The sequence below is a fragment of the Papaver somniferum genome, chromosome 2 (genome assembly GCF_003573695.1).
Source record: "Papaver somniferum cultivar HN1 chromosome 2, ASM357369v1, whole genome shotgun sequence".
Lineage (NCBI taxonomy): Eukaryota > Viridiplantae > Streptophyta > Magnoliopsida > Ranunculales > Papaveraceae > Papaver > Papaver somniferum.
Genome location: NC_039359.1, coordinates 151,998,616 through 152,022,775, shown reverse-complemented (window position 1 = coordinate 152,022,775; position 24,160 = coordinate 151,998,616). Strand labels below are relative to the sequence as shown.

At 36.2% G+C, this 24,160-nt stretch overlaps 1 protein-coding gene across 1 annotated transcript; it reads right to left on the bottom strand.

Annotated features, from left to right (window-relative positions):
• Positions 1-7,415: 7,415 nt before the first annotated feature.
• On the bottom strand, positions 7,416-8,165 carry LOC113352267. Its single transcript, XM_026596110.1, has one exon. It carries the CDS (start codon positions 8,163-8,165, stop codon positions 7,416-7,418), a length of 750 nt encoding a protein of 249 aa, XP_026451895.1.
• Between the last annotated feature and the right edge of the window lie 15,995 nt (positions 8,166-24,160).

Genomic DNA, 24,160 nt, shown 5'->3' with positions numbered 1-24,160 from the left:
AGTGTTTGTTGAATTGGTGATTGAATTTGATTTTCTCTATTACTTATCATTCTAGTAGATTTTCCCATTTCACTTCTTTCTCTCACAACAATTCTCTTGCTTCTTCTAACAGTAGTCGGTTGTTCGGATGTATTTCTTCTTCTAGCCATTTCTTCAATGTTAACAATATTGCAAGAAATTATGTAAAATTCTTAATCAATCACTCTAAACCTTCACAAATCTCAATATTAATCTTCAATTTTTTCTAGAATAATCTTCAATACTCCCTGTTTCTAGCACCATTATGTAGTTGCAGGAAATCCTACACTACACACCTCAAATGATTTCATTATTACTCAACTCATTTTTAGACTTACACTCTTAATTTTATTGATCAATATTTGAATGTTCTTACAAGAAAAGATAAAGGAATCAAGAATGACCTCTTCTCTAGACTTTCTCTCTCCTATTTACTTGTTTCTTACTCAAAAAGATCTCTCCCCTCTCTTTACAACTTGAACGACTATTTATAGGGAAATACATAGTGGATGACAGCTAATCTGCCCTTTATTTTCGGGTATGGTCTGCGACATTCTCGCAACCTTACAAATGTTAATCTCGCAAGCTTTCTAATTTTCTCAGGACTATCACATCTTTCTCGTGATTCTATCTGACGTCGTTTATCTTATCATTTCTGAAATTGTTCTGCAACGCTGTTGTGTTGTGTTGTTGATAATTTCCCTGAGACATTATCGTTGCGAGATTCTGATCCTACATAAGTGATCAGAGCTAAGAAAGAAAAAACCTTTCCTTGACGAATATCTTCAATTGCATCACCTACATAAGCGACTTCACCCGTTGGTGTATCCCAATCAGGCTCATCCTTGTGCATACATTAATCATCAGTTATAGGAAGCATATCCGCTGCCAGTGTCTCAAATGCACCTGATAATTTAGAATGTTCAACCCCAAAAACAACTGCATCTCCAACTCTGCTACCACCTTCGCATGAATTACTCGGTCTAATCATTGGAAAAGTCTATGTGTTTGCATTTTCTCCAAATAAGTTCTTACATCTTAGACCATTGAACCAGTTATAATATTTATTCCATCTTCATAACAAATAAAGTAATCAGATTAATCCCCAGAACAAAAAAATTCAAAGAAACCCAAACATATTTTAACAATTTCACAATACAAAGGAACCTTCATAATACTAGTTGCAAGCTCTTATAGAACCAGGCACTCATTTGTTTCACAAAGATAGGCATATTTGTTATTTAGAGTTTACTAAAAATGATAGGTATGTTTATTTTGGGTTTGGTCAAAGAAAAATAAAATATGCTTGTTTCTAGAATGACAGTGAAATCCACCATCTCAATTCCTACAAAAGGCTTGTTTCTAGGATGAAATGACAGTGAAATCCACTTGCACTCATCTTGTTACAGGTGCACCAATATGTACACTTGTATTAGAGGTGCACCAATTTGTACACTTGTATTTAGGGTAAGTTTATCAAGTAAAAACTCCCCTTCTCTGCCTCACAACCTTTTGCTTGCTGACAGCATATTTTCAACATTTGAAACTAAATTCACAAATATTCATGTACAGAGCTAACAAAATAAATAAATAAATCTAACCTCTAAAAATTCACTACCAGCAAGAGCCATTGCACGATGAAAGCCTCATTCATCCGACTGATCAGAATCGACCCAATCCAGATTAAGCCTTCCAACTATTGCAGAAAGACCTCTGTTATTCACATATCTTGGAGGAAGATCTGTATTATCAATAACATCAATTTCCTGTAACAAGTAGAAGAGAACAACAAAACTTCAATAAGTAGTCTTGTCCGAAACACCTCACAAATGAATCTATCTTGTTCAAAATATTTCACATTTAACAAACTTCTAAAGTACACACATATAGTTACCTCCATAAAACCATAATACTAACTTGAAACTAACACATACATAAGCTTATGCGATATATGTCCACCATCTTGTGATTTTTGTCACATGCTCACAACAATGTACACCTGTATTAAAAAGTGCACAACAATGTAAACTTGTATTAGATGTGCGATATTATGTACACATGTAATTTCTATCACATGTGTACAACAATGTACACTTATATTGTAAGTGTACTAATATGTACACATGTAGTTTCTGTCATAATAGTAAGTGACTCACAGCATCACTGATTCGACATCTAAGAAAAGAAAAAAGATTGCTCACTAAAATTTGATTAAGAGTCCTACAGTGGATTATTATGCACACATGCAACTTATGTCACATGTGTACTACAATATACACTTATATCATAGGTGTACAAATATGTACACATCTAATTTCTGTCATAACCAACAAGAAGTGGCTCTTCAATAGTTGAGATTAATAACACCACTACATTTTCTAATTCATAATTCTAGACTAAAAGACTAAAAACTTTGATATAATATTAAGATCAACATGGGGACTTAGTCATAAGAAGAGTTATCTAATTCAAAAAATTTCTAAATCCAAATAAAATACATGTGTACAATAAAGTACACATTAAGAATTACTGGAGAATCCAAATAAAATCATCTCGTATCATCTCATATCCGTTATTTTATTAGTCCGAATAGAATCCAAATAAAATCTTTATCAACCCATAGCAAAATCATATATCAAGTAATTAAACCCAATGCAGTAAATTCAACAAAACTAGAGAGTGGATTAAAAAGACAAACCAATTGGTCATCCTCATCCTCATTAGGTTCAAAATCATATATTGTAGAATTCTTTATCCATGTCGTCTTCTACATCATCCATTTCATAATCATCCCCCATGTAGTCCATATCGTCGTACTGGGACATGTTATCCTCCACAAACTGAGACATCAAAACAAACCTCATAATTAACACAAATCATGCCAATCAGAATCAAATTCAACTTTTGTAATCATACAAAACAAAAATCAGATCTTTGAATTGTTGAATACATAAAGGTAAAAATGGTCTGAAACAAATATAATCACAAGTACGATGATGCAACAAATTTCTGATGTTGTAGTGTACCTTCTTGTTCACTGGTTATGTTGCAGTGTACCATCTTGTACACTAGTCTACTAAGTAAAATCTATGAAGTCCATATGTTGTAAATTCAAAATCCATACAGTAAATTAAGAAAAATCAAATCGATGAAATAAATATTAATGTTTACAAAAATTGAGCAACGAAAATAAGAGATTCATATAAATTTCACCATATTTTCACAAAATTAAGTTTATCAAGTTCTCTCATGTCGATTTTCGCATGTAGAGTCGTAACCGTCCTTTAATAGTTACAACAAACGAAATTCAACTATTCACATCTCTTTGATTAATCAACTTAAGGTGAACAAATAAATGCAGAATTTAACAAAAAAAAATCCAAAGAAGTCAAAATAATAAGAAAACTTATTGGATCTGTCATAATGGTTTTTTCTTAATAGCGTAGTCAATGAGACATGTAAAACTCGAATTAATTGATGAAGATTAGTACGTTACTAGCAGTAGCAGAAGAAAATCAAACGTAGGAAATTGAAGAATTCGAAATCTATCTCTCTAAAACGAAAAATCATGAAGTACAAAAACCTATTTCTCGCCAAAAATCTCAGATCTAAAACTTCTAGACACTCTCTCTCTCTCTCTCCCTCTCCCTCTTAATCTATATGCGTAAAAATAAACGGGGTATTTAGGGTAACAAGAAAATGTATGATTTTCTGGATCGGGAACAGTTTAGACTAACTCGTCCAAGTTTGGACTGAACTGTCTATGCGGGGAACATGTGGACTAGCGAGTATTAGGCCTGAAGACGCTGGACTAAACTGTCTAAAGCCCAGTAAAAATGGGACTAAACATCAATTTTTACTTTTATTATTACCCATGCAGGAGCCAGACATCTTGGATTTCAACTGTTTCCTTAAACTTCTCAGAGGAGGAATCCAATCCAATTGAGATGGATAAGTGAGCACCGGGCCCAAAACCAGGGGTAATAAGACCATCTCCTGAGTTTGAAAGCCCACTGCCTTCTCTTTCTGTTCTCAGTAAATTAGAGTTGGACCCACTAGCACCACGTGTATCTAATTCACGCTCCACAAATTCAAAATTTGACGAAATTAAGTTAAAGTTCTCTTGGACACGTATCTCCTTGTTATTCGACCTCTCAACTGCTACATTTGTCCCACCGAGTTGACCGCAGACCCCTACTATAGACACGTGATTATCTACCCGTTGGGTCTGACTCTGATCCACCACTATATTGTTGCCATCACGTTTAGTACTGTCATTTTCTTCGCTACTGGTCACCGGAGGTGATCTTCGTCGCCAAAATTGTCCCTGAGGAGGTTCCATTCGATCAATGGCAATAGAAACAGGCTTCATGTCTTGACGAGAAGGCTCCAATACCTCACCGATAATTCTGGTCACCGGAGGTGATCTTCGTCGCCAAAATTGTTAATAATTAACTCCTGACACCATTTTCCATTACTTACAGGGCCATGAACAAGAACCCTTATCTTCAATAAATCAGTTGCCATTGATGATTCAGGACTAATATCAACCAGGCCCCCAAACTTCTCACCAATAATTTTGAAAGTTGAAAAATCCCACAAGTTAAAAGGAACTCATCTTACCCCAATCCGCTGCTTCTTAAAACTCAGGTGATTTGGTTTATGAGTGGCATTAATTCCGGCAAACCAAGGGAAGATTCGAATATCAATATCTCCAACCTTCCAATTTTCAAATTTTCGGACCCTGGAGAATTCAACATAAGTGTTTACCGTAAAAACATCCCTGAGATCATCTATTGGTTATAATTCAAAACCATGACTCCAGCCAAACTTTGCCATTAACCATTTTCCCACTTCTTTCCATTCAAATTCAAGGACTACTGATGCAATTTCCACCGCAAGAGTTCTTTGTCAAAAAGAGTTTATACCCTGTTCAAAATTGGGTTTAATGGAAGATAGCTGAATATCATCTTTCTTATGATTTCGATCCAACCAAGCATTTGAAACTTGCTTAACTCGCATCTCTTTCCCCACTTTCCTTTCTTTTTGCTTAGACACACTAGTCATTAACTCCTCAATAAAAGCCCCTGTAGCCCACCACCCAACCCCATTGTTACCGGCTGGGAAAAATAGCGTCTCCGGGTAAGCCTTGTTATGAGAAACCTGTAGACGTATATATTCACCAAATTCATTTTCTTCTCTAACAACTAACATTCAATCTTCGTCTTCTCTAGAATTCCATTTGGATGACTTCCCATCACCACCATTTGCCTCCATCTCAAAAATTCGAGCTAACCAGATTCCACCCTTGAAACTAAGCCAGCAAAATCTTCTTTTGTTACTTTTTTTTTTTTTTTTTTTTTTTTTTTTTTGAAGCATGCAAAACTTAAAAAACGACTAGACTGTTATTACACGAGGGAATTTTATACCCATTGCATCATTTAAAAAAACTTGATTTTTGCATAGGGGATAGTTTGGTCCCAAATTTTGGTTGAGAAATTTGCTGATTGGCTTCCATCTGTCGCTTCATTTGCTAGACCGTCTGCTGTTTGATTTCCTTCTCGGTATGTGTGTTGGATATCGCAGACTGGCATGTGGCGCATTCTTTGGTTTATTTCTGCAATCATTTCTGAAATATACCATGGAGCTTCCGTTGGTGTCTTTATGAATCTCATGAGATTTTATGAATCCGTTTCGAAAAGCACTTTGTTCCATTGTCTCTCTGTCGTCGTTCTGGTAGCTAGAATCGTCGCCCACGTCTCAGCGGTGATTGCATCTGTTATTCTTAAAGGTTGTGCAATAGCCAGAACCGTAGACGCGCTTGAGTTCCTGCATATGATCCCTGCTCCTGCCATACCTGGGTGTCTTCTAGCTGCTCCGTCAGTATTTATCTTGATCCAGTCTGGTTCTGGTCTGGTCCAGCTGTCTGAGGTAATCCTGATCAGTTGTTCTCCAGGGAGAACCGGGGGAGAGAAATTTTTTGCCCATTCAAATTCTTGTTGGTGTTGTATTGCTCTTGAAAGAATGGATTGAGGAGAGGAGGTGGGCTGGTTGAAGACGAGTTCGTTTCTGGTTGTCCATAGTGACCAAAAAAGATAACAATAGGTTGTGATTGTATCCGTATTGGCTGTAGTTTGAAGTATATGAGCTATTGTTGTATGTGTTGTAATTGTAATTGGGTGGTTGTCGTCGGTGCTTGATGTTGGTGATATGAGAATATTTAGCCTGTTCCAAGTGTCTATTGCTATTTGGCAGTGTATAAGCATGTGGTTTGTTGATTCTGGTGTTGTTTTACATCTTGGACACAAATTGGAATTTGCAAGGTTGATATGGTGTAATAGAGATAAGGTTGGAAGACCTTCGTTGATAGTTTTCCACAAGAAAAGCCGAATTTTTGGTGGACAAGGTAACGTCCACAGGAATTTGGTTGGTGGTAGGAGGATTTGTTGTGAACTTATATCATGTTGAATCAGACTATTGTATCCAGAAGCTGTTGTATATTTTCCTGATTTGGAAAGCGGCCAAATAATTTTGTCTGGGGTGTTTTTAATAGGGATATGGATGTTAATAATATGTTGGATTGATGTTTGCGGGAGGTTGACTAATTGATCGTGGTTCCAATTATGGGTGATAGGGTCAAGGATATCCGACACGGTTTGTAGGGGGTAACATTGGGATGGGTCAAGGTTTTGATAATCAGGTATCCAATTCGTATGGATAGGTGTTTCTAATCCGTTTCCTATTTGGTGAAAAATTTGTTGTTTAAAGTAGGGAATGAGAGATGACATTTGTTTCCATTGTGTACTGACATTTGTTTACCTGTCCAAATTGCAACATGAATAATATCTCTACTCTCTTTTTTTCCCATGGAAGCACCAATAATTTTCCTTTTAACCTTAATATTTTTCCTATCATTCACCTTGATTTCAGATCTCATCCTGCCATTCTCTTCATAAGTCTTGACCGAGTCGCATTCTCTGGGTTTTGTTCTCCTTCTTGATTGAGTCATAAAGCCGTCCTGATCTGCACTCCTGTTAAAATTTACCATTTTCCGGCGAGAAAACGACTGGAAAAGACCTCTATCTCTCTGGAATTTCTCTCTCTTGGTTATTTTTTTTTATCAAGGTCACCTTATTCAATCGGATTGGAGCTAAGCTAGTTATAACAACATCACATGAAGGTGCAACACTCATGGCTGGCATCACAACCAACAAGAGACTCATTAGAACACAAACAATGATAAACTTAGAATTCATGATAGGAATGGTAATTTTTTTTGTTTTTTCTGAATCACATAAGCTTTATTAAACTTTCAAAATTGTTACAGTTCAATTACAAGAGAGAAAAATTGACATTTGAAAATTGACTAAAACTCAAACTGAAACTTGATGCTCTTCCTAGAAAAATCTGAAGTAGTCCACATCTGGCATTTCAATCCTTGGTAGATAAGGTGGTCTTCCGATGTGTAATAATCTTACCCCTGCTGCCAAAGAAGCACCTTTTTTGGCAATGCCATTAGCTGAGAAATTTACTTCTCTGTAGCAGTGATGATATCTTATTCTTGACACCTTTCCTTGTTCTATTTTCCATCTCCCTTTCAGAAACCAAGGAATCTTCCCCTGAGCAAATTCTGCAAGAACTGTTTTTGAATCTGAAACAATAATGATATCCTGCAATTTCCATTCAACTGCCAACTCCAAAGAATTCATGACACCATAAGTTTCTGCTAAGTAGTTTGTAGCTACTCCTATACCACCAGTGAGAGTACCAATTACCTGACAATTAGAGTCTCTAGCAACAACACCAAAACCTGCAGAGCCTGGATTACCAAAGGATGAGCCATCATAGCAAAACATAACCACACCTAGCTCAGGAGGAATCCAACAACATTTTTTTATGATCTGAAACTTGGAATGCCTAATTCCTAGATCAAAAGCAGTAATGATCTGTTGATCATAATTCTGACACCATTTAGTTCCTTTGATTCTCAATCCAGTTTCATGAACCAGCTTTAAAACTCTGCACTTGAATCTCTGCATATTAGGCTTTATGTCTTCAAAAAATCTTTTGTTCTTCTGAAACCATAGCTCCTTAAGAATGATACAAGATGCACATATCCATACTTGTTTAACCAAAAGGTCTAACATTAGTTGCTCTCTCCCACACATCATCAAAGGAATTTGGTATTTGAAATTGGAATATAGCACAAATCCACCCCTAGATTTTAGACCTAAATTTACACTCCCAAAGCAAGTTAAACATACTATCTTCATTTTCTTCACAAATACAACATCTTGAAACCATGTCATACCCATTCTTTATCATTGTTTGATCATCAGTGTACACTCCTTGAATTAATTTCCAGATGTTGCTATCCACAGAAGGATGAAGAAAGTTCTTCCATATATATCTATACCAGTTCACTGGCTGTTCTTTGTGCCTTAGATTATTCACTGCTAACGAAACTGAGAATTCACCTTTCAAATCACCAGTCCAAACTTGAATGCCTTCTCCTCCTGCAACTTCTGGTGGTCTAAGATTGTGTAACATCATTTGAAGTTCAGTATCAAAGGACCAATTACCATCTATCATTATATCTGAAACCTTCAAGTTAATATTTTCAGCAATGTAATCAGTGTATCCAAATCTGTCAATGAGTGATCTATCCCCAATCCACAGATCAAACCATACTGAAATGTTGGTTCCATCCCCAATACTCCATCTGATATCATCTTTAAGAGCATTCCAGGCCCATTTTAAGGCCGGCCATACTGAAGATTTTTGCCATTTTGTGCTCCATTGACCATTTTTTATCCTTGTATTTTGCATGAAAAAACAAAGCCCAATCTTCATCTGACTTATCGATCTTCCACATCATCTTCATGAGAAATACTTTTTTGATAACTTCAAGTCTTGAAATTCCCAAACCCCCTTCATTAAGTGGTGTACATACTCTCTTCCATGAGAATTTTTGATATTTCCTTATATTTTCATCCCCTGACCAAAGAAAATTTCTCATAATTTTTTCACAAATTTTAATGATTGAAGTTGGCCATTTGTAGATAGCCATACTATATACAGGAATCCTACTTAGCACTAACTTAATCAGCACTAATCTTTCTTGAAAAGACAATAACTTACCCTTCCAAGCAGCAAGTTTTTTTTTGCATCATTTCTACCATTGGCCATAATGTGGAGGTTTTCACTCTTCCTTGAATAATCACTACACCCAAATACTTTTCAGGGAATTCACTTCTTTCCATTTGAATCATCTCTTTAATCTGCATTTTCCTCAACTCAGAAGTACCATCAATGAACATCTTACTTTTGGTTTTGTTTATAATTTGACCAGAACATTTTTGATAATCTTCAAGAAGTTGCATTAGATTCAAAATACTCTTTTTAGCTCCATTAATAAAGATGAAGACATCATCTGCAAAGAATAAATAAGTTGGATGAATACCTTTCCTTTCTACCATTGGAAAAATTGAACCTTCATTAACCAGTTGAGTAAGTCTTCTACTTAACGCTTCCTCCATTAACATAAAAAGGATTGGAGATAAAGGATCACCCTGCCTCAATCCTCTACCAACATAAAGAAACCAAAAGGCCCACCATTCACCATTACTGATATTCTAGCTGACTGAAATAAAATATGCAACCACTCATACCATTTTTTTGAGAAGCCAAATTTCTGCAAAACCAAAAATAGAAACTCCCAACTAACTGAATCATAAGCTTGAGAAATGTCAACCTTAAGAGCTACATTGCCACATCTTCTTTTCCTTGACATTTCATTCACTAATTCTGAAGCTAACATTATATGGTCTTGAATACATCTACCCTTAACATAAGCCACTTGCTGAGGAGAGACCAATTTATGCATTAGATTACCAATTCTTGTTGCAAAAATTTTTGTGAAATTTTGAAGCTTACATTACTCAGGCCAATGGGCATGTATTGACTTGGTTTCCTTGCACCTTCAGTTTTTGGAATAAGTACTAAAACGTTGGAGTTGAGACCTTTGGGTATAAACCTTCTTCTCCAGCAGAATTGAATTGCTTCCACTACATCTTGATGTATGATATCCCAGCAAAACCTATAGAAACAACTTGAAAATCCATCAGGACCAGGTGCACTGTCTTGGTCCATGTCAAATAGTGTGGCTTTAATTTCTTCTTCATCTGGAACTTTCTCAATCATTTCCTGATCTTCACTAGTTATCCCTTCTGGAATATTATTCAACATATGCTCAATATCTTCCACTTCCTTGTACTTGAATTTCTGTTCAAAATATTCAATTAGTTCTTCTGAAATTATCTTTTGGTATGAAATTATATTACCATTTTGATCCTCAAGATCACTGATACTATTTCTTGCTTGCCTAATCATGAGTTTAGCATGTAAGAAACCTGTATTAGCAGCTCCATCTTTTATCCATTTATTCCTTGATTTTTGTTTTAGAAAAGTATGTAACTGAGCTTTTTTAGAGCTATGCAAATTCTGAGCTGCCACCAAATTATCTAGTGCTTCTTCATCAAAAGGGTTATTATCTGACTTTAACATAGCCTCTTGAACTTTTTCTTCTGCCTCCTTGACTTGAACATTAATATTACCAAATACATTCCAATTCCAATCCCTTAGAATCTTCTTTAATTTTTTCAGCTTATGTTGAAAGAAAAAAGCTGGATCACCAACAATTTTTTAGACCAACAATTCTGCACAACATCCATAAAGTTTGGATGTGATAACCACATTTTTTGAAATCTCATTGGAGCATTTTTTGGTTTGGGAATATTGACACAACCACCTAGTAGGGGAGCATGATCTGAAGCTACTATTAAATCAACTTTATACTCCCAACCTTCAAATTTTTGTAACCATAACTGATTAAACACAACTCTATCTAAATTACACAAAACTCTTTTACTTCCATGATGACAATTAGACCAAGAGTGCATAAGACCAGTTTTAGGAGCTTGCATAAGTGCACAGGTATCAAGAAAATTATTGATCTCCATCATTGCACTTCTTTTTGGAGGTTTACCACCAATTTTTCCATCAACTGAAGTAATTGCATTAAATCTCCAATTTCCAACCATGAAAAATTCAGATCACTAATAACTTCCATCTCTGCCCATAAGATTCTTCTCTGAAAAATTCCCACATGAGTATGAACTCCAGATACAAGAACACCACCAATATCCACTGTAACCATCTGACTTGACATAGATACTACTGAAGGAGTAGGTAAATTTTTATTCCAAAACAACCATATGTTGCCCTTTTTATTTGAAATTGAGTTATGAATCACCGTACATTGCATGCCTGGTAAGTCCAGTTTATTGCAAAAAGAAGAAGAACAAAAAACCTTGGGTTCTGCAACCCAAACAACAGAAGGATTAAATTGATTTATTAGAGCTCTTAATTTATTTTGAGACCTGGCTCTTCTAAGGTCTCTTAAATTACAAAAAAGGACTTTCATTTCTCAGATTGGAGGCCTATAGTGTCTCCCTTTCCTTGATTCTTTCTGAAGTTGTATTTACTAGGCAATTGTGTACCAGTTGAAGTAGGAGCAGTATTTACCTGACCTGGCAATTGGGTACTAGTTGAAGTAGAAGCAGCATTTACCTGACATACTGTAGTTTCACCTTCTCCAATTTTTGCTTTTTGTGATGAAGGTTTCTGAACAATTCTAGACCAAGAAGTGACTGGGACTCTTTCAGAAGAGACTGTGCCATCTTTTCCATTAACAAACTTAATCACACTTGATTCCAAAGAATTGTCTTCCACCATTTGAAGTATTTTTGTTGGAGTGATCATTTCTTGTGGAATTCTTTCAGTACTAGATTCTTCTTCATTTACTTCAAAATATTGCAGAAAACTGAATATTCCTTCAGTGATAGGAATCTCAGAGTTTGGAAGAGGAGTTCCTACTACTGACATTATTGAAGGTGGACAAATATCAAAGGATTATTATGGCTTCATATTCTGACCTTTATCCATTGGCTTCTCAACACTACCCACTTGAACCACTGTGGGATTTTCCTTATTAGTGTTGTTCTTGAACCTACATTCTGTTAAAGCATGACCAACAATTTTACAATGAGAGCAAAACTTGGGTAATTTGTTAAAAACAAGGCCCTGTGAGAAACTTCCATATTTGGTGATAATCCATAGCTTATTTGGTATTGGTTGTGAAAGATCTAGCTCAACCAACACTTTTACAGCATACCCACTTGAAAATTTAAGAGTAGCATCATCCACCTTGACCGGATTTCCAATTGCATCACATATTGTAAATAACGTTTTCTCATCCCAATATTCCAAGCTTAATCCTGGTAGAGACACCCATATCAAGGCATGAGAGGTTCTCTGATTTTTAAGTATAAAATTGGGAATCCAATTTCTAGTTCTCAACACCTGATCCTGGACATCCCAATGATAATTTGAAATATAGTTCTTATCTTCTTCATTAAACATCTTAATCGTGAAAAACCCTTACCCAAAGGAATTAAATGACAACTACCAGTTAATTTCCATTGACCTTTTAAAATATTCATCGCATCTGCAAACTTAATTCGAAGAAAATCCAATCTACCTATCAAAGAAAACTTCCATGAATCATACCTGTTGTCTCCTTGATCATCAATCAAAGAAATCGAAGGACATTTTTCTGAAATTTTTGTAATGTTGACAACCCTCAATCCACTAGCTGAAAGATTATCTGCCATAATTTCAACGATTTCTTTTAGTGAAGCTCCATTAATAACTCGTGACTTTGAAGATCTAAATTTCCCCACCAGATTCATCTGAATAACAATGAATTAATGAAGAAAGGTGAAGATCCAGAATTTTTGAACTGAGTCAGTCGCCGATTCGCAGACCTCGGCTCAGTCCGATTCCCAAATTCATGGGAATGGTAATTAAAGGGAATAAAAGCAACTAAATTTGTATTTCAATAGTGGATAGCTGAGATTGTGCTTAATCGTGATGACTTGTGGTTACATTTTATATACTCCCTCCGTTCTTTTTTAATAGGCCGGTTTGGGATAGCGGGAAGATTAAGGTTTTTATCAGTTCCGCTGTTTTCTGTGTTTTTCCTTTTTTTCCCTCACCGAATAAATTCCTCTCTCCGAAATTGAAACTGAGAACAATTTTCCAAATTCAAAATTTCTCTCCGAAATTGAAACTGAGAAAACAATTTTCCAAATTCAAAATTCGTGTTTTCTGGATCTGTTGAATTGAATTAAAGATGGGGAAAGGATGTATCAGATTGTTTGAGAGATTTTAAAGTTGATAAAGAATTCGGATTAACTAAAGAAGAAGTTGAGAAGCGTCGTCAGATCTATGGTTTGAATGAATTAGAGAAACATGACGGTCCTTCGATTTGGAGTTTGGTTTTAGATCAGTTGAAAGATACTCTAGTTAGGATTTTACTTGTTGCTGTTGTTGTTTCGTTTGTTTTAGCTTGCTATGATGGTGATGAAGGAGAACTTAGTGTCGATGAATTCCAGCTGATATCAGAGTATTGAATCTGATAAGTTCTACAACGAGGATCGAAATTATAATGATGAAGAAGAACTTAGTGTCGATGAATTCTGTTAGGTAATAACAACAAGTGGCTATTATTCTCAGTGTGTGTCAATGGGGATTCACCCTTTACGTGTTTGATAAAATTACCAAGTGAAATGGGTTTTGACTTGAATCAAATTCCTGAGGATAATCTATCTCAAGGTAATTTTCCATAAACTACTCCAATTACAATTCCATCTCCAATTACAATTACATTTCCAATTACAATTCCATCTCCAACTATTATTGATTCAAATCAATATTGTCTCATAGATTTAAACGAATGTTACCCGGAAGAAAATGATGATGGTGAAGAAGAAGAAGAAGAAGAGGAGGAGGAGATACACTATCACATTAACACCATCGCAGAACCAGAACCTATTCACCATGGAAATAAGAAGAAGAATTTAACTTATGATGTGCAGAGAAGGATTCTTGAAAAATTGATGCAAGGAAGCACAGATGGGAGACTTCACAAGGGAATTATCACTGATATTGCCGCTCGATTTGGAGTTAGTTTTGGAACGGTTTCGAGATTATGGCTTGATGCAAAACTGGCTAATGCAAATAGAGATGTGGTTGATATCTCTTCTAAGATGGTCAATAGAGTTGGTAGAAAGAGAATTCAATTAGATTTACATAGAATTAAGTTGATACCTCTTCGCAAACGAACAATGATAAGAGGAATAACACACGCACTAAACTTGTCAACAACAACCGTACATAGACGAATCAAGGATGAAAATCTTCGACCACATTCAAATGCATTAAGGCCGGGAGTTGTGGATGAAAACAAGATAGCAAGGGTGATTTTTTTCTTAAAAATGATAGACAAAATATGACCCAATCTTCAAATTCATTCATTGACATGTTGGATCGGACTCATATAGATGAAAAATGGTTTTACATTACAAAAAGAGCACAAAAGTATTATCTTCATGCCAAAGAAGAAAAGCCTTTACGCACGTGCAAAAGTAAAAATTTTATCACCAAAATCATTTTTTTAACGGTCGTGGCTCGTCCTCGGTTGGGTTTTGATGGTAAAATCGGAATATGGACTTTTGTGGTTAAAGAAGCCGCAAAAACCGCAAAGCTGGGACAATGGAAACCAAGGCAATGAAATATGTTGACAAAGAGGTTATGAGGTGTTTTTTGATTGAGAAATTGTTGCCTGCTATCAATAAGAAATGGCCGTTTAATAATTGTAAGAAAATCTTTGTACAACAAGATAATGCAAAACCACATGTCCACAAGGATGATAAAAAAATTGTGGAAGCGGTTAGAAGTTACGGGTTAGATATCGAGTTGTTGTGTCAACCTCCGAACAACCCCGACTTGAATGTTTTAGACCTTGAGTTCTTCAGCGCTATTTCTGCACTTCATCATACTGATGCTCCAACCACAGTAGACGAGTTTATCGCAAGTGTTAAGAGAGCGTTTGAAAATTTCTGGGTTGAAGACGCAAACAATGTTTTCATAGCATTACAATCTTGCATGAAGGAGATTCTTAGAATCAAGGGTGGGATTCACTACAAGATTACTCGTATGCATAAATGGTGTTTAATTAGAGATGGCCAACTCCCTAATGTACTTGAGTGTGATCCTCAAGTATTGAATGAGGCCAGGGAATTTATGAGGGAGTATGAAATTATGAAACAAAGTTCTTCAGGTATGTGATTTCAAACTTTTTTTTTTCTTTTCCTTGTTACTTGAGTTTGTGTGTTTGTGCCTTGGGAAATCATGTACTTTTATGGAACCATGTATTTTTGGGAAATGATGGATTTATGGAACCATGTATTTTTTGCCTATTGGGTAGTTATCAGTTTTAGACCCTATGAAAGCAAATCAAATGAAGGCGAATACGAAAAGAAAAAGAACGGGCCAGCTTGCTATGGATTTTAAACAAACTATCATCGGCAACGATATTTACCAGAGCTGGCTTGAGGACGCCTCTGACCTTGTCGGAAGAAAGAAGGTTTTAATATTGCACCACCTTCTATGCAATATCTATGACTGGGAACAATACTTGGTGACTCTGCGGTCTTTTCCTTGTATCTAAAAACACCTTTGTACTATGATGTTTTTGCAGAGAGCCAAATCTATCAATAAAATGAAGATAGCACAGCTCATGGACCTCCCTCCAGTAGCGACTGTATGTGGGTTGGCAGGAAAGCATTGCACGGAGATCTGTTATCCGAAGCCACTGCTTGAGCTATATAAGAGAAGAATCCACATTCGTCCACCTCGTGATTCAGCACCCAAACCCCCTGAACCAGTAAGCGAACTCCTCACACTACTATTAAGTTTAATAGACCATGATTAAGCTAAGTTTGGGAGCCTGAATAGATCGTTGCAGTGGCAGAGCTACATGAAATTTCTATTATGTTATCGGTGATGACTCTCATTTCTATTAGTTGCATCTTAATCTGTCATTTCTATTAGTTTTAGATAGATGAAGGAACAAGTTTTTGTTGCTGAAAATATAAGTACCTAAGATTTTCATAGTCGGGAAGATGAGAGAAATGGGTGGTACTAGTATTAATTTCAGACTTCCAATCTTTTGCTAGTTTCTTTCGTGTTTACACTACTTGTGTCCATTGCACAAATTCTAGAGAGCCAATTTCAGTTTTGTCTTTTAGTAAATCTCTTTAGTCAAGTTATCTTTTATCGGTAGAAAGTAGAAACTGTCTTCTTGCAATCAGAGATGTTTTGAATCTTTAATTTTTAGCCAATTTCAGTTTTACAATCAGAGAGTAGTAAATCTCTGAATGCACATGACTCTTGATAATCTGATTTAGTAGGATTGAGTACACTTGTTAAGCACTCAACCGAATGATAGACACATTTTTGTGTCTACTTTGTCCTCAATGTCTGTATTGTTGGAACTCTATTTTTGTACTAATATTGTGTTTTTATGTATTTTTAGGAAATAAACATTTTTGGAAAATTCGGCTCGAAAAGTTGATTTTGGCACCCGGAGGACAAGTGTTATTCGGACTCTCGCTTTTGGATAAGGGGTAACCTAATTACTAAGGGGCACCCCTAGGTCACCCCCAAGGCATCTGTTATTCGCACCGCTGTTCAGGATAGGGGGCATATCATCTTCAACATTCAAATTCGTGTTTTGGCGGGAAAACCATTTTCACTCCTGACAGATTTTCAATCAGCAAAATGAAGGTGTTCTAGTGCGATTCAATCGCTGAAAATTGGTGAGAAGTTGTGATTTAACATGGAAAAGATGTTGTGAGTGTTCTCTTAGATCAAATTTGGCTAGAATTGGCTATCCAATTCACGGGCTCAAAACAGGTAAAACACATGCAGAAGAGTTTCTCTACGACTTCTGGAAGATTTTGTGTGTGTTCTGCTCGTGTTTCATGCATCGAGAAACATGTTGGAGCATGTGTAATCGAATTGGAGCGTGCTGGAAAAGAGAAAACGCGTGAAAAGCTAAAACATGAAAGAAAATATCCGAAAATATTTTCTTTCACTGCCGAGGATTTGTGGAGTTATGGAGGAGATTCGATGCATGCTTCGGGTTTAAATAGAGTCCTTGGAGGTCAGAGAAAGGGGGTCGAGAGTTTTGGGAGCTAGGGAGAGATAGAGAAGACGAAATCAGAGTTTAACAAAACTCTGTTTCTGCTGCTGCATGAAGATGAACACGAAGAACAATAGACTGTAAGAGACTGTCGTTCTTCAACAGTGACAGCGACAATGGAGTGTGGGTCGTAGTTTCCCAAAGACTACATCATTTCATATGTATCGTTCTTGTGTGACGCTTCCTGTGGGTTGCACATTAGCTGTTTACACCATTTTCTCTTCTTCTCATCATTTGTAAACCATTTTTGAGCTATAATAAATTATTTTGAGAGCATTTATACTATGATGAGCTAATTCCCTCGTAACCAAGGCAATGGAGGAAGCTATTCACGCAACATAAATGGGTAACTATTTCATTTAATTATATAATTCACCTAACCGCTGCTTTTGCAGAGTTTTAAATTGTTTGAATGATTGTCTTAATTATTTATTATTCAGTTTGATAGGTTATGCTTGGTTTAATCTCTTGATAATCTATGCTTAAGGTTTACAAATAATGTTTGAGAATCTGTATGATTGATAGTGAATTAAAGATAAAAGAGGAATTAAGAATTGAATAGAGTTTTGAAATATTTATCATTCAATTTTGCATAATAGTGGAATCTAGTGTCTTGGTTACCTCTCGCACCCATTGTTAATAATTTTGTATATAATTTTATTAAATATTTAAATTTAATCTTCACAAGTCCGAGAGTTTGAACCTCATTACTACAATCACAATCAAAATTTTAATCATTTTGGCGCCGCCGACGCGGATTTGTGCTTAGGTAGAATTTTTAGGTTATTATTTTTTTTTTTAGGTTATTATTTGTTCATTTTTATGTTTCTTTTTGTGTCTTTGATTTGCAGGTTCGAAGTGGAATACTAAGGACTTGGGAACAAAAATCTTAAAGCTAAAAGCTAAAAGAGAAGAAAAAAAGACATAATTTTTTTTTAGGATTTGTAAATAGGCTTTATTTTTCATAATTTTTGTAATTTTTGGACTTTTTATTTGGACTTTATTCTGGACAATTTGACTTTATTCTTTTTTTAACCCTACGGAAGGGTATTATTAAAAAAAATAAAAAAAAATTATATAAACTGTGTGCAGGGAAGGACGACGATTACTATATCGTCTCGGCCCCTCGGGTTCGTACATGACATAGGAGTCGTGGCCCGAGTCGACTTCAACGGTCCATCCCCCGTCTGGTACGAGAGGTAAGTCCATCGAAACACTCGCGAATCTCCTGTCAGCGGGTTTACTGTATTCTTTAAGGTGATTCATTGATTGAGGACGAATTTGGGTAACGAGCTTAATAGGAAACTCGTTTGAAAAATATTGGTTTCTCTTTAAGCACACTTCAAAGTTCATGATGGTTTCTGTGAGTTGAATGCGTGACTGCGCCGCCTTCTAATGCGGTGAGGCCTTGGGTATCAAAGCTCTACTAAGCTTCCCTCGCCTCGATTCAAATTACATTAGCTCGGATTGATTCCAGAGGGGTGTGCTCAAATTGTAACGAATTCCTTTTCGAAGGAGTAGAAGCTGGTCTAGAAAACAATCTAAGTGAAGCCATCATGCTTTTTGTTTGCTATAAATCTTTAGGTTTGTTTTGGTAGAGTCGAGTCGGCCTTGTTTGTGGTTGTGTAGAATTCCCTTGCAATTAAGAATGTCGAACTGGTATGATAGAAGCCAATACAATGACTATCGACCTGAATTTGAATACGGACATCATCATTTTTATGACCATGGTGGGAATAGTAGTTGGGAACGCCAACCTTTTCAAGGTTATGGTTCATACCATGGTGAGCCCAATTACTATCCACACGCGAATTGGTCTTACGATCAATAAAATCAGGAACACTGTAGTACTGGTTACTCGTTTTTGGAAACTAGTCCTGATTATGATATTTCTGAACCTGTTCCATCTCTAGAAGAGACCCAATAACGGATTGAAAGGACGTATAAATGTTTAGTTGCAATGAATAGTTCAAAAGAAGAGTGTACACGATATTCTGAGTTGATAAACGAGAGTGGTGAACGTATAAGTGTTATGCTCAGTGAAATTCAGGCACGTCTAGAGGCAGAAAATGAACAGTTGGCTAATGCTGCTCGAAATAATCTAAATTTCCAAAATAGGGTTTCTAATTCTACCCTTGATATCAATAGTGAATATTTGCCTAATTTAGAGGACGAGGCTAGAATAAAAGACACTACTTATTTAGATAAGGTTCAATCATCTTTGTACTATTATGATGATGAGGATAGTAGTAATGAAGAATCTGAGATATGTAGGCATAATGATCAGGAATCTATTAATCCAATTGAGCTTTATAATAACTATATTATTTCTAGTTCAAATCCAAATAATTTTAATAATTATTCACCTATTCAAAAGAATGTGGATTTGACTAGAGATACCACCGTTTTAGACGATGTAGTTCATGATCCTTTAGCCTGCAGTATGTTGGATAATCCATTATTTGATGTGCCTATCAGTGAATCGGAGGAGGTAACTATGATTAAAACCTTAGTTTATGAGCCTTTTTCTGATAATCCTTTATATGATTGTGATGATGGTTTAGAGGAAAGAGTTTACCCTTAGAATACTGTTTTAGAATCTAGCGATTTAGAAACACTAGTCTTAGAAGATGATAAACTCGTAGAAATGAGTGAGGATGAACCGAACTTAGAAGAATCTATTGACCATTTCCAGGAATCTGATGATCTAGAAATTAGGGAAGTTGTGACTAGTCTTTCTAGAGACACAAAAAACTCTAAGTTTGGGGGTGATTATCATTCTCCGTGTGCTTTAACTCTTAGAAAGTACCCTCCTGTAGGACTTGACATTTGTGCCTCAACCATCTTACAAGATTATCTTCATACACGTTTTCCCGAACCTAATGATGTCCAAAAAGAAGCTCAGTTGTTAGAAACCCATCCTCTGGTTGATGTGGTTAACCCATGCTATGATACCAAGATTGACTTTGTTTTCCCACCAAAAACTTTTCAACCAATTTTGGGAACTTTTGATTTTAAGATGTGTCGGTTATTAAGTTTTGAGACTAAACCTAATCACTTTAGGATATTAGGGTCGACACATTTTCTTAAGGAAGACCACCTCTTTCACTGTGGTCAGCTATGTAAGTCATATCTGATTGACATAGAGGATCCGCAATTATTTAGGTTATTACTTCGTGATTCTAAGTTCGTATTTGAGTTTTTACAGACTCTAAGACCTAGTGATTCGGATCCCATCTATTAAGAAACGAAGCCAATGAAAATATTCTATTTAGACCCTTTCATAGAACCTGAACCTGAACCGCAATTAGCGATAGTTTTCAGGAAACTAGGTAAGGGCATGCTTTTCTTGTCCATTTTCTTGGTTCACTGCAGTTTCCTATGGTCAGCTCAATTTGGTTTTGAAGACCCACAGTTATTTCGACTGTTACTTTATGGTTCGAGTTGACCAATCCTTTTCTAAGTCTGGCTGAAGACTTTAAACTTAACACTTCTTGGGAGGTAACCCAATCTCATGCAACACGGTAATATCCTTCCTTAACTATTTTGCTTCAAATAGTAACCGTTTCTCCTTGTTCATGCTTTTAATTTCATCTTTAGAACATTGAGGACAATGTTAGATTTAAGTTTGGGGGTATGGGAGAAACTTTTTAGTTGCATATAGTAAAATCCAGAGCCTAGAAATTTATGCCTATTAAGGTTTGCACTAACCAATCTAAGTGGATGGGAACATCTTGGTTATAGGAGTTGAGGAACCAATCTGATTAGATGGAAACATCGAAAGAGTCTATTCATAAAAGCATAGAGCTCAGGTGTTAGAAATAACATGATATTTGCACCATATCTCGTTGAGTCCTTTTCATTTCTTTTTTATTTTATTTTTCATTTTAAACTATATTTCTCTAAGTGATTAGGTGGGGCACACGATTCAAGTTGTTACCACTGCTAGGGTGAATTAGAGTGACTGAGTTACTAAAAAAAAAAAAAAAGACCGGACCAGTTAGACCAATCGGAATAAGTATTAACACTTGGATAGCAATATGCGTGTGTTCTCCCTGTTTCCGCCGCCTAAGCAAGCGTGGAATGCAAGACCCGTGGGAACTATCGTGTAATCTGCTGACAAAAAGCATGCGCTTGGATCAAAAAGATCTATTCATGCCGTTAAGTTAAAAAAAAAAAAAAATGGTTATTGTTCTGTGTAGTCAACTGCTGGTTCCCTTGTATTTACCAGTTTGTTGATCTAGATTTAAGTTATCGACCACTGGTTCCCTTGTATATGCCAGTTGTGTTGATATTAGTCAGACCGGTATCGCAGTCCATTAGGATAGGTTCATTCTGGCAGTGGCCTTCAGAAAGATATGTGAAACATCGATCATTTGGTTAACATCAAAACCATCTACATTTTTCTATTTCCATCTCATTTTTTTCTATCCATATGATTAGTTTGACTCCGAATATGATGTCCATAGTGCAACTATCTGAGTATAGCTCTGTCACTTTATATGAATTTTAGTATGCTTGAGTGTAAACTCGTGTACAACAATTGGAATTTCGCATCAGGGTACTTCCTCCTGTAGTCAGTGATTGTAAGCCAACCAAGGAGGTTCTTTAGTGCCTTCCAAGGTTCGTTGTAGATAGCTAGGGTCTGGAGTAAAGGTTTTGTGGGTACACCTCTGGTAAACCCTCCGGAGACAACACTCCGCCACTAGGGCCACCTAGTGGTTTAACGGCTTACTGCACGTGCTAAGTGTAGTCATTTTATTTTTTAGATTAGATTTGCTCGAGGACTAGCAAATAATAGGTTTGGGGGTATTTGATATACACATTTTTGTGTCTACTTTGTCCTCAATGTCTGTATTGTTGGAACTCTATTTTTGTACTAATATTGTGTTTTTATGTATTTTTAGGAAATAAACATTTTTGGAAAATTCGGCTCGAAAAGTTGATTTTGGCACCCGGAGGACAAGTGTTATTCGGACTCTCGCTTTTGGATAAGGGGTAACCTAATTACTAAGGGGCACCCCTAGGTCACCCCCAAGGCATCTGTTATTCGCACCGCTGTTCAGGATAGGGGGCATATCATCTTCAACATTCAAATTCGTGTTTTGGCGGGAAAACCATTTTCACTCCTGACAGATTTTCAATCAGCAAAATGAAGGTGTTCTAGTGCGATTCAATCGCTGAAAATTGGTGAGAAGTTGTGATTTAACATGGAAAAGCTGTTGTGAGTGTTCTCTTAGATCAAATTTGGCTAGAATTGGCTATCCAATTCACTGGCTCAAAACAGGTAAAACACATGCAGAAGAGTTTCTCTACGACTTCTGGAAGATTTTGTGTGTGTTCTGCTCGTGTTTCATTCATCGAACAACCTGTTGGAGCATGTGTAATCGAATTGGAGCGTGCTAGACCATAGAAAACGCGTGAAAAGCTAAAACAGGAAAGAAAATATCCTAAAATAATTTCTTTCACTGCCGAGGATTTGTGGAGTTATGGAGGAGATTCGATGCATGCTTCGGGTTTAAATAGAGTCCTTGGAGGTCAGAGAAAGGGGGTCGAGAGTTTTGGGAGCTAGGGAGAGCTAGAGAAGACGAAATCAGAGTTTATCAAAACTCTGTTTCTGCTGCTGCATGAAGATGAACACGAAAAACAATAGACTGTAAGAGACTGTCGTTCTTCAACAGTGACAGCGACAGTAGAGTGTGGGTCGTAGTTTCCCAAAGACTACAGCATTTCATATGTATCGTTCTTGTGTGACGCTTCCTGTGGGTCGCACATTAGCTGTTTACACCATTTTCTCTTCTTCTCATCATTTGTAAACCATTTTTGAGCCATAATAAATTATTTTGAGAGCATTTATACTATGATGAGCTAATTCCCTCGTAACCAAGGCAATGGAGGAAGCTATTCACGCAACATAAATGTGTAACTATTTCATTTAATTATATAATTCACCTAATCGCTGCTTTTGCAGAGTTTTAAATTGTTTGAATGATTGTCTTAATTATTTGTTATTCAGTTTGATAGGTTATGCTTGGTTTAATCTCTTGATAATCTATGCTTAAGGTTTACAAATAATGTTTGAGAATCTGTATGATTGATAGTGAATTAAAGATAAAAGAGGACTTAAGAATTGAATAGAGTTTTGAAATATTTATCATTCAATTTTGCATAATAGTGAAATCTAGTATCTTGGTTACCTCTCGCACCCATTGTTAATAATTTTGTATATAATTTTATTAAATCTTTAAATTTAATCTTCACAAGTCCGAGAGTTTGAACCTCATTACTACAACCCACAAAAAATCATTAATCACCGAACACACATTTTTACTATAACCTGCAAATTCTACTGAACAGTATCCATTGTTACCTAATTTTCATAGTGGGAAGATGAGAGAAATGGGTAGTACTAGTATTAATTTGGTGGTGGTGGTGGTGCAATTAGTGGTGGTGGTTTCTTTGTTGTGTATGGGAATGGGTTTTTGTCAAGAAGATGAGAATTCAACTGCATCAATTTATCACTTGGTTAGTATACTTACTGAGTTTTTGGCTGTAGCATTACCATCACTGCCTCTTAAGTGTCGTGTAGCTACATTTTATAGATCTCCATTTGAATTATTTTTACAACAGAGAGACACCACCGGACCCAAAGAGAAGCTTTATAGAGAGCATCATTGTATTTCAACAAACTAGGCGTCTAAGTCCAGCACGTACTAGGTCTTATCACAAAGATCATGATCTTTACTTCTTATCGAGGGAACCTTTCTTGCCTAGCACTCATTTGATTAGTCACAAAAATGATGGTACATCAACTGAAACTGAAAGGTGCAGAAGTGTTCGAACAAGCCTACTAATAAGACACACTAGTCCACAATTTTCTAGTTTATTTGTTCTAGTTTTCGATTTGGTTTTTGGGTTTCAATGGAATTTTAGTATTGTTTTCTGTTTGTCTCTTTGTGTGTTCTGATTAGG